Source organism: Ipomoea triloba, chromosome 2 (genome assembly GCF_003576645.1).
Source record: "Ipomoea triloba cultivar NCNSP0323 chromosome 2, ASM357664v1".
NCBI classification, from domain to species: Eukaryota; Viridiplantae; Streptophyta; class Magnoliopsida; order Solanales; family Convolvulaceae; genus Ipomoea; species Ipomoea triloba.
Window position 1 is genome coordinate 15,290,689 of NC_044917.1, and position 11,225 is coordinate 15,301,913.

The following is an 11,225-nucleotide window of genomic DNA, read 5'->3' on the forward strand; positions in this document are numbered from 1 at the left end:
CAGTATATATCAAATAATGTACCTTCAATACAAAAATAATGCATCCTAAAATAATGTACCTACAGTATAAAAATAATGTACCTTCAGTACAAAAATAATGATTGGTTCTAGGCCACACCCAAAAAATTCCTCCATGATCGTGGGGCTCACCTAACAATTATACTAAACCTTTTGGCTCTTGACTGACCCAATTACCCAATTCAAGGACCTGAACCAACTATGGATTTTATTTGCCAAGGGCACACACCGAATTGCTTTATATATATTTATAGGAAAGCAAACTCTTAAGCTAATTGGATAAAAAGCACATCAACACCATTTGCAAATACATTACATATCTTTAATGCTCCTCTGACAGGCTATACCGGTCCATTTTTGTTCATATTGTAAGTGTTAGTTTGTTTAAATTTGTGAGTGTTTTTTTGGTTTTATTGTTTCCCTAGTGATTTTAAAAACAACAAAACAAAAACAACTGAAAAAGACTTCACCACTAGTACATCACCATAAAAATTCCCCTACAGTATAAATTCTGTAGTAAAATAAAGTCTAATGGGGCGTTTAGTAGGATGAAATTGTAATTCTATTCCTACCAAATTACATGGAATTTACTATTCCATGTTTGGTTGAAGAGAATTACAATTCCACAGAATTTCAATTTTCTCCAACCATGGAATTGCAATTCATAAATCTCTCTCAGAATGACAATTTTACAGCCTATGGAATTGGAATTCTACAGCAAATGACAATTTTTCCCTTAGTATTATTATTACTAGTTTTTCTTTTTCTTATGCGTGATACGCAAAAAATAGGTGCCCAATATTAGTATTTTGTATTAAAATTTTAAATTTATTTAACTTTTAATATAGTAAATAATAATAATAATAATAATAATGTAAAATATTTCTAGAAATTGAATATTTATATTTTAAAAATAACTAACATATAACTATAATATTTAATGTGTATATTATTATTATTATTATTATTATTATTGAAGAAGATAAGAAAATATATGGTGGATGCATGTGCATAGTAACAATAGTGAAAAAGATAACAGAAGTTATAACGGTAGGGGTATATTTATCCAAAATATTATGTAGTACAACTTTTATAACATAATGTACAAAAAAACTTAACGGAAAAAATGGACATAAATGAGGGGTATAACTTTCATTCACATTTATTATATTTTTATTATTATATATTTTTATATTACTAAGAGTATTTTAGTCTTTATTCACTTCTTCCTTTTTAATTTAAGAGTATTTTAGTCTTTATTCACTTCTTCCTTTTTAATTGTTCGTAATAATAGAATTTGAATTTTACTTTATTCTGTGAAGAGTGTACCATTGCAAAAGGGATTTTTTTTTTTTAAATATATATGCATGACATGGTTTGAAGATGACAAATCAACCCATCCCTTCAGCCTCACAAGTGTCCTCCTCCATTAATACACCTCCATTTCTTATCCAGCACCGCCACCGCCCCCCCCCCCCCACCCTACCCTGCGTGCCCTATATCTCTTTTTTTCCCTGAAACTAGAAAAAGGGCATAACCGAAGAAACCCACCAACCATATATCTATCATCGCACTGTGAAATTGACCAGAAAACTATAAACAAAAGGAGAAGTAGTAGTAAAAACAAGAATTGAAGAGGGCGTTAAAGATGCCGCAGGCAGTGGTTTGGAGTAGAGAAGAAGAGAAAGCCTTCGAGAATGCTATTGCCATGCACTGGGTGGAGGATTCCAAGGAACAATGGAACAAGATTGCGTCTATGGTTCCCAGCAAGAGTGTTGATGAGTTAAAACAACATTATCAATTGTTAGTTGAGGATGTTTGTGCTATTGAGGCCGGCCATGTTCCTGTCCCTACCTACATTGGGGAGGAACCCCCCACTTCTACCCATGCCAATTCCGCCATTACATCCTCTGATAGGCGATCCAACGCCTCCGCCGCCTACGGGACTGGCTTTTCCGGCGCCGCCACCCACGACTCCGCCGCTCCCGCTGCTGGTAAAGGAGGCTCCCGCTCTGACCAAGAACGCCGTAAAGGGATTCCATGGACGGAAGAAGAACATAGGTATATATATACATATATATTCAATATTCTTCTATATGAAGACCAAATGGGCAGAGGCCGATAAAGGTCAAGTCCAGCAGTACCATCTAAGTAAGGAATTGTTGGGTAATAGTTAGTAGGGGCTAACTCCAGCACCATGTAATTAGGGAATTGTTGAACAGTGATCAATAAAGACCAAATCCAACACCATGGGATTAGAATGGTCTGGTGAAAGGGTTAAGTCTAGAACTTTGCCTCTCAAAAATGTGGTGGCAGAAACAGTATTTAAAGAAATCCAACACTATGTGACTAGAAAGGTTGGGCGAAAGGGTTAAATCCAAGACTCTGGCTCTCAAAAATGTGGTGGCAGTAAAGTTGCACATTCGCTGTGAGTTGCTTTGTGCTTAATAGTAAGCACTTAATCCTAACAGTGGCAGAATGAGATTGAATTATTGTGTGAATGTGCAGGCTATTTTTGCTTGGTTTGGATAAGTTTGGGAAGGGGGATTGGAGGAGCATTTCAAGGAATTTTGTGATTTCCAGAACGCCAACACAAGTGGCTAGCCATGCTCAAAAGTACTTTATCCGATTAAACTCCATGAATAGAGATAGGAGGAGGTCCAGCATCCATGACATTACTAGTGTAAATGGTGGAGACGTAGCAGCTGCCCATCAACCACCCATCACCGGGCAACAAGTGAACCCTACCCCTTCGAACGTTGCAGCCGCCCTTGGACCCGCAGCCAAGCACCGAAACCAGGCCAACCCACACGGGGGGTTAGGCATGTATGGCGCACCCCTTGGCCACCCTGTGCCCGCTCCACCCGGCCACATTGCTTCTGCAGTAGGAACTCCGGTCATGCTCCCGCCCGGTGTCGGACACCATCCACCTTATATGCTTCCACTAGCATATCCAATTGCGCCACCACAGCCACCCAATATGCACCAATAATCAAATTCATGGTGCTTTAAGGTGGTAGATAGGCACATTAAGAAAAAAATAAGAGAAAACATATGAGTTTATAAGGTCATAAACTAGACTAGCTAATCAGATTCAGTCTGTGATTTGACCCATAATCCAGTTGAATGACTTTGGCTCAATCTTTTAACACTTTTTTCCCCTCCTGTAACTAGGTAGATGCTTTTGTAAATACCAAGGTTACTGTTTTACTTCTTCCGAGGTATATACAATGAATGGCACAACAATATTAACATAACCTTGTTCCTAGCGCTTTCAAATAACTTACATAACAACATGCAGTTGAGAACTACAATGTTTGACAAAATTGCGTTACCAGCGCAGTGTGCCTGTCTAGAGGTTTAAACGGCAGCTCAAAATTACTTAAAGCACCAACAACACTTCCACAAAATGGTACCTATTTGAAACCCTAAAACAGGTGCAGGAAGTCTGATAGTTACAAAAACATGATGTATCTCGATGATCTAGAATGCTTAGTAGCGCTTAGACTTTAAATGAAGCCTTTTAGTTAATAGGTGATAGAGAAACCGCTTTCGTCCCCATCTCCACCAAATTGGTACGACAGCCCGGCGCTTCTTTTTAGTTGGTTTTCCTGCATTCAGTGTCAACTATGGTTCAGAATACTGGAATTTACATTGTAATAACGACTTTAAAAGGGCAATAGGAAGCATAGGTAGAGAGTGTCATTACTACAAACGTAATAACGACTTAAAAAGGGCGATAGGAAGCATAGGTAGAGAGTGTCGCTACTACAAACACCTGACAGAAAGAAAGTAGAGAGTTATAGTGTGAGAGTTTCCATGAAAGAAAATGACTTTGGGGGTAACCCTAGCCAAGATAGCAAGAGATTCACGCTTGTAACCGCAAGGTCACGAGTTCGAATCCTTGTCCCCTTGGTTTGGTATGGGTGCATTCAATTCTCATGTTCCGATTTTCTTTTCTTTTATTTGTGATGAGTGGCAGGCGGTTCTGTATGGTGTTTTGCTAAACAACCGTGATAAATCTTTTGCAGACAAACTAGGGGACAGCACACCCAATATTGATGTTTCCTTTTACTCGGGAAAAAGCACATAGGTGGCATTTTTTTAATTTATTTGATGATGAAAGATTAATATATCCTCAAAACTGAAACCACCTTCAAAGGTCTTATAGATTTTATGAAAGACAAAATTAAATGAAAAGAGAGGGGAGAGCACACTTAGAAAAAAGTCAAAAAACTTGAAACATGAAAGGTAAATTCAGATGCCTTATTGTGGAGGTATACTCACTTGTATTCTGGAAAGCATACAATCCCCAGCGTGACAAAATCTTGTTGAAGTTGGACTCTAGTGTAGGCCAAAAGTTCATCTGTATTTTCATGACCTCCATTACGCTTCGTAATCCAGACTTGGAAGGTACAGTGCAATCTGGGTTGGCTTCTGGACTTTCGCCAAGCAAGACCTTAATGACAAGGGACTAAATTAGAAAGCTGCAAATTGCAAGCATTGAAGAGAAAATGCATAATTTTGAATTGGGTTTCCAAGTAAGACACCACAAGACCATAACTAAGAAAACAAAACTTAATGTGATAGTCAGAGGGAGTGTCAAGTCAAATTCTGTGTGGCGCATCTTCAAGTTGTAGATGAATAGTTATATGCAGAAATGGCACAATAAAACTTTTGCTCAAGGAGACAGAAAAGCATGCAGAACCAGTCAAACCTAATCAGCTTAGCAAATAAGCATGTAATAATAATATCTGTTGTGCGTGGGCAGTAGTTGAGTCTAGTCCCAGATGGGATGGGCGTAGGTCAGGCCAAGTCCAGTCCTGGGAAGGGATTAATGGGCCGCAATTAGGCTTTGTGATTAAAGGTTGCGGCAGGTGTTGAGAGAGGGATTGTTGGGCGTCGGCCGAGTTCAGCCCCTGCTTGATTCGAGATGTGGTGCTGTAGCTTACCATGGAGGAATGTGGTTAAATGGTTAATGTCCACCTACCGGTTTCAAGAAGGATATGGCAACCAGATAACCAAAGAACTCCGTGGTTAAGCGTGCACCAAACTAGTTGATTAAAGAACAGCTAATAGCCTGTACACGCTTTCATAGGAGAAACCACTGCAAACTATTAAGCCTTCCCCTTCCACCCACGCCCCCCCCCCCCAAAAGACAAATGTAGAAATTAATAGGTGGAAGTGGCAATTATTGAACCAGTGACAGAAATAACCAGATTAGATACATGTGACAAAATATGGTTGCTGATAACTGCAGACAAGTTTTCCTACCTTGACAGTGCAAACCGGCTAAGGCGGCTATACTTTGCAATATGCATTTTACATTCCCCAAATCCCTCTTATTCTCAACTTTCATTCTGTACTTTAAGTTAAAGAGGGTGGACTGGCAAAGCTTACCTTAATCACTGCTGTAGCTGAAGATGATATTGATCTAAGATTATACCTAGAAGATATAGCCACATTATATTTATCATTGAGGCAATATTGTTACAAGGAAAATTGACTAGCACAAGGACTAAGGAGACTCACCCTCCCTCAAGGATGACAAGTAATTTTCCACCAGATAAATCAGTTAACATTTGTGTCATCAATGCATAACCAGCAGGAGTTACCTACAAAGGATAGTTACATATAATAAAGTTAAGAGAGAAATACAGTAAACAGAAACGAGTGAATCTGCAAATGAGATGGATTAAAATGCCTCTTACATCACAACAACCAAGGGGATCCCCCCTTGCAGCATCAAATCCTGCTGAAATAATAGTAAAATCTGGAGCAAACTCCAAGGCTGTCATTGTTTGTATAAAGCATTAGCATCTCTACCAACAAAATAATGTTACAAGTAATAAAACTCAAAACATGGCTTTAAAATAACACATAATAATGTAATGCATGAAGAAAATAAGATAAAAATGGAATAAATATAACAAAGGATGCAAAAAGATATAAAAATGGAAATTTCAAATTTTCAATATCTGAAGAATGATTGGTCTAAAAGTGTAATCTCAAACAACTTTTCCATTTATCTTCAACACAAACAAGCAAAACAAGATAAATCTTCAAAGCTTTTATCACTTCCCTAGTTCCCTCACTCCTCTGCTGCATTCGGGAATGAAGATATTACAGTAATATATTCTTAGGTTATTAAGCAATAATTGCTCTTAAATTTCAACTCAAAAAGAGCAAAGAATAATACCAACCTATTGGAAGCACAATATGTTGAAATGCAAAAACATAATCATTGTCACCAACTCCACCACGACTCCATGGAATATTCACACAGTATCCTGCTGCACCCATAGAACCAACCTACAAAGGTGCATCAGCAATGATAAACTTGCAACACACAAGTAGAGCATTGAAACACATAACCCCTTTGTGATTTAAAGCTTTTTAGATGATCTCTCAAACTTTTAGATTAATGTGGAAAGACATGCACACATATAGAGGTATCTCATGTACCTCTTCAGCAGCTCCAGTACCAGGATAAAATCTCCCATCTTCATGTCTATGCAAAGATATATACAGAACCTGGAATGGATCCAAAGAATCAAAAAAATATCCATAAGGTTGCAAAATGTAGTAGAAAAAAAAAAGTAACTTGTTTTACTGAACAACCACTAGCCTATAAATGGAGAATGGATGCTTTCCACATTAGGCAAGACTTCACATATATTTTACTCCATGATAAACTCCTTAAGCATCCATGACTGTTTCTGATTTAGTATACTTCATTGTCCAAATAGAAACTTAACACAGCTAAAGTAAGATGCTCCTCATGAACTTTAACTTATTCCTAAATAAATTGTAGTGCAAGTAAATCCTTATTGTTATCTTTTTAAAAACGCTATCAAAAAGAAAAGTGTAATCTGGCAATTACAGACTCACCGATTTGCTTCTATCAAATATTTCTTGTGTTCCATTCCCATGATGTACATCCTGCAGCCATGGTGTAAAGTAAGACTGAATAAGATATAGGCAATCACAAGGAACATCTTTCATTCATAAATGAGGATAATAATTCAGTATGAAGTGACAGAGTTAACATCATTACCCAGTCAACTATTAACACCTTCTTTGCTCCTGCACTGTGAGCTGCAAATGCTGCAACAGCTGCATTGTTGTGAAGACAGAAGCCCATGGCCTGTTTCACACCAGCATGGTGACCAGGAGGACGAACCTAACTCAGATTTCCACAGGAATTGATGTCAGTGACTTTTCCTTATCATTAGAGCATGTTTAGAACTTTAGAATTTCCAACAAACAATCAAAACCTTACCAAAGCAAAACCATTTTTAGCACCTCCAGAGATGATAGTTGAAGCAAGATCAGCACATAAACCTGCTGCAAGTCTAGCAGCACGTGCTGAATATTCATTTGCATATGTATCAGGAGTAAAATAACTGCCATTTTTAAAGATTATTCAATTAGAAGATATTTAAAGAAGATATAGGTCATCACTCAACCTGAAGCATGCATACATCCCCACTGGTAGCATGGTACCAAGGCAAGAATAGAAAGAGTGTGAATCAATGGCATAAACTTAACATACCTAGCATGAAGACGACTTGTAAGTTCCACAGCTTCAACATTCTCCAAAGCATGTACCTAAGCTCCCCAAAGTATACATAGAATTATAATCCAAGAAGCTACTACTCTTTTCAAAACTTAAGAAATTCCATCTCCTAGCCTCTAACTAAAAGTTATCATTCTCACAAGAACACAACATATAAATTTCAAATAATCTGAGGGCAAACCTAGCCACCTAGACCTAGACCTTCATTAAGAACTCCTCTTCCAGTCCAAACTCTCATCCACCAATATTTCGGTCCTCAGATAACTTGTAATGGTAAACAAGTGTTTTCCCATTATCTTACCATCAGAAGTTCTTCTCTTGTAATTTCTCTTGCTGAAATTGGATAACATTTCCCAGGAAATATACCTTCAAATATTAAGTAATGAATTAATAAATATTCTAGTATTCTACAACAAATAGGTGCAACTTAGATGTGCTGAGTGTAAAATATTTTACAAAATTTATGTGTCCCAAAACATGCACACCAGTCTGCTCATCTGTGACGTGTTAGTTGATTAAAGGGTTGGGAAATACCTGCACTAGCAAGACTAGCAGCAATAGCTCGAAGACGATCTGGTCTCTCAGGATGCGGGTGAGACTTCATTTCAACCTTTCAACAAGATAGAAATAGGAATAATGTCAACTATAAGAGAGAAGAGAGAGAGAAGATTCAGGGCGTAACCTTAAAATTGCTGTCCCAGCAGTTAAAAGAATCGTGAGCGACTATACCTACTCAAATAATTATTGTTATGGAAAACAGAGAAAATACGACAGAAAATAGCTCAGATCTTTATCTTTTATTTTCATTTATTTTTCTTCTTTCCTTTTTAGTAGGTACCACATGAGAAAAAAAAAATAGTTCAGAAAGAAGAAACAAATGAATGCTATAAAATGTAGCATACTTCAGCATGAAGCAGCATCCTCTCATCAAATCCGACCACGGTGGAGTCCGATGAAGAACCTTTCAGACGTGAATCTAGAAAATGATTAACAGTTAGTAACCATTAAACAATGCATGATGTCACTACCAAGTTCTAATCGATAGTGAATAAGGAGTTACTATGTATTTTACAGCTAGCAAAGGTGCTATGCAAAAAAAAGGAAAAATGGCCATTTAATAGTTAGTGAAGGTGCTAACTAAACAAACCCCTTTATTGCAAGGAAACACTTGTTACCTTTTTTATGAATGAGTATACTTATTAGTTATTAGTGGCTCCTACAAAGTGCGACAAAAGTATGGATAGGAACACCTGTATTTGGCTCGACATTGGACAATTCCTAGACACCAAGCCAGGGAACTTTACATTTTTCTATATTTAATACTCCGTAGTTATCAAAGGTGCTAAAAACCCCCTTTATTGAAAGGAAACATTTTTTTACCTTCTTCATACTCATTAGTGACTCCTAGATAGTGCAATAATAAGTAGGGATAGGAACACCTGTACTTGGCCTGACATTTGACAATTCCTAGACACAAAGCCGGGTACTATAGATCATGGTACATTTTCTATATTTTTCCATTTGGCAGGCAAGAACAAATACTTTAATTAAGGAAAGTAGTTTAGAGAAGTCATTGTAATGATTGTATATTACAAGTCACAACCTTTTGATCTTTCAGTAGCTTCCAATTCATTTTCTGTTATATCTCCCTTTGGCAAGAATGGAGAGGCAAAATATCCAAATCTAAGAATTCCAGAATCTTTGTGCTCTCCACATATCTGCATATTATAAAATATCCTATATTGTGGTTCTTCAAAAATCATGAATATACGATGAATTCCAATATGCATAAAATGAACACAGATAATAGAACCGTACGTCGCAATGCACAACATCACTGAGGTTAACCATTGTACAATTGACACAAAACCATTTAACAACTTCTACTTCTTTCTCTAATGGATCCCAGTCACTATCATCATCCTCATCATTGAAATCATAATGTCCATTATAAATGTCTTCCAAGGTCATATCAATCTGCTGCTCTCCATTTTTCTGCAATTAATAATAATGTTATAACTACAAACCATCAAATATGGATTTCAGATGTTGACAGAATAAATGAATCATGTACCCACGGGTATAACAATTGGCTCATTTTCTGAATTAGAAATGCCCACCGAGTGTCTGGCAGAGATTCCAGATACATCCTCAGAGTTTTTCACATCATGACTAGTATTATCACTAGATGCTACAGTTCCCTCCTCTCCATCTCTCCCTTTTAACTCTTCACAAAGCAACTGTTTCCTTCGACTATCATTGCCGGTCTCATCATTATTTAAGTGGGTCATTTCTAAGATCTTTGCACTTTCAGAATTGATAAGACAGTCTCTATTCAAATCATTCCTGTACGTACAGAGATCACAAGCATCATGCAGAATTAGATTAATTGCAAAAGATATCAAATCAAGAAAAAGTCAATGCATATGAGATAAAGATTCATATTTATAAACAGGAAAAGGAAGAAAAGAGACAAAAGAAAATTCAAGGCCATCAGTAGAGTATAGAAGCAAATAGCTAAATGCTGTATCTAAGCCATAAAGATGTTGAGCTTTTATAATGAATTCAAAATTTCCAAAACATATACTAACTTGCACAGGACAGCACAGAGATGTAAACATCAGGAATCTTGAGTACAGCATGGTACAAGTCAAAAAAAAAAATGTTGATTATTTTTGAACCACTCTTGAACCTCATAGCAGCACCCGAAAAAAATCTTAGTAAAATTGTATTACTAAATTAATCACTATCCTGTCTCCAAGAGAATGGCACTGAGACATAATTAAGCTCCAATTAAAAATTAAATATTAAACAAACAAAACATTTTCTTTTTTACTTAATCCAGAGCTGGACATTGAAAAGTTCTCAAGCACATCAGAAAAGAAGTTGAGGATAATTTGAAGCATGCAAAGCTATTTTGAGCACCAATCCAACATAGAGCTTAACATTTCAAAAAAAACAAAAAAAAAAAAACAAAACAAAAATAGCTGTCACTCTAGGGAAGTATTTGTGCTTCTATGTTAACACTAACATTTTGCATATAAAATGCAGCATTTTTGTTCATTTATATATTTATACTCGATGAAGTAAAATATATATACCTATCCATGTATAGAAATAGAATGTACGGACATGTATTTTGCGATTTTCGTAGAGAAAATTGAATCGAAATGGAGAATCTGAAAACAGAAGAAAATATTCGAAAAATTTAAGGTAGAAGGAGAGTAACGTACGAGGTTAGGGCAAAAGTAGAAGCTAACGGTACCGCTGCGTAGTGACGGAGAAATATCTTCGAATTCCGGGGAGCAGAAACCGGAGGAACAAAAACCGGGGCGCGAGTATCTATTGGGTACAGTGGATTTTGTAATTAAAAAAAGAAATAGAACCATCCAACTTTTCTATATTTATATTTTTTGCCACAACTTTTGGTAATTAGCATAAGCAGTCTAGAACACAAATGTGGGTACCCACATACCCACACTTTCACAGGTTATTGGGCAAAAAATCTCAAGTAGAGTTAATATTTTTAGGCAAACCCTTTTGGGATTTGCGTTTGTCGTCAGAAATGCAAATTCCAAAGGAATTTCTTAATATCATTTTTTTTATGTGTGAAATACGAGAAACGCAA

General features: G+C 36.7%; 2 protein-coding genes across 5 annotated transcripts; one reads left to right on the forward strand and one right to left on the reverse strand.

Annotated features, from left to right (window-relative positions):
• Positions 1–1,514: 1,514 nt before the first annotated feature.
• On the forward strand, positions 1,515–3,232 carry LOC116009961 (transcription factor MYBS1). The gene is made up of 2 exons (XM_031249185.1): positions 1,515–2,079; positions 2,527–3,232. The coding sequence occupies exons 1-2, from the start codon at positions 1,667–1,669 to the stop codon at positions 3,008–3,010; spliced, it is 897 nt and encodes a 298-aa protein (XP_031105045.1). The 5' UTR covers positions 1,515–1,666; the 3' UTR covers positions 3,011–3,232.
• Positions 3,233–3,266: 34 nt separating this feature from the next.
• LOC116009960 (histone deacetylase 15) lies at positions 3,267–10,931 on the reverse strand. 4 transcript variants are annotated; one of them, XM_031249183.1, is made up of 18 exons: positions 10,831–10,931; positions 9,676–9,943; positions 9,416–9,592; positions 9,201–9,315; positions 8,500–8,573; positions 8,132–8,207; positions 7,899–7,963; positions 7,574–7,629; positions 7,301–7,424; positions 7,076–7,201; positions 6,910–6,960; positions 6,484–6,552; positions 6,222–6,330; positions 5,730–5,809; positions 5,551–5,633; positions 5,419–5,464; positions 4,306–4,477; positions 3,267–3,629 (listed from the first exon to the last, which is right to left on the reverse strand). In XM_031249183.1, the coding sequence occupies exons 2-18, from the start codon at positions 9,886–9,888 to the stop codon at positions 3,511–3,513; spliced, it is 1,755 nt and encodes a 584-aa protein (XP_031105043.1). In that variant the 5' UTR covers positions 9,889–9,943; positions 10,831–10,931; the 3' UTR covers positions 3,267–3,510. The 4 variants fall into 4 exon arrangements, with proteins under 4 accessions (XP_031105043.1, XP_031105041.1, XP_031105040.1 ...); XM_031249181.1 differs by having other exon boundaries at positions 9,718–9,943; positions 10,699–10,833; XM_031249180.1 differs by having other exon boundaries at positions 10,699–10,833.
• Between the last annotated feature and the right edge of the window lie 294 nt (positions 10,932–11,225).

Excerpts from the sequence above, each read along its gene's own strand:
- LOC116009961 (XM_031249185.1), top strand. The coding sequence starts at position 1,667 with ATGCCGCAGGCAGTGGTTTGGAGTAGAGAAGAAGAGAAAGCCTTCGAG. Across the intron at positions 2,080-2,526 it reads TGGACGGAAGAAGAACATAG|GCTATTTTTGCTTGGTTTGG; the intron begins GTATATATATAC and ends GTGAATGTGCAG.
- LOC116009960 (XM_031249180.1), bottom strand. Across the intron at positions 5,634-5,729 it reads ATCCCCTTGGTTGTTGTGAT|GTAACTCCTGCTGGTTATGC; the intron begins GTAAGAGGCATT and ends TATCCTTTGTAG. Across the intron at positions 5,465-5,550 it reads CTTGTCATCCTTGAGGGAGG|GTATAATCTTAGATCAATAT; the intron begins GTGAGTCTCCTT and ends TATATCTTCTAG.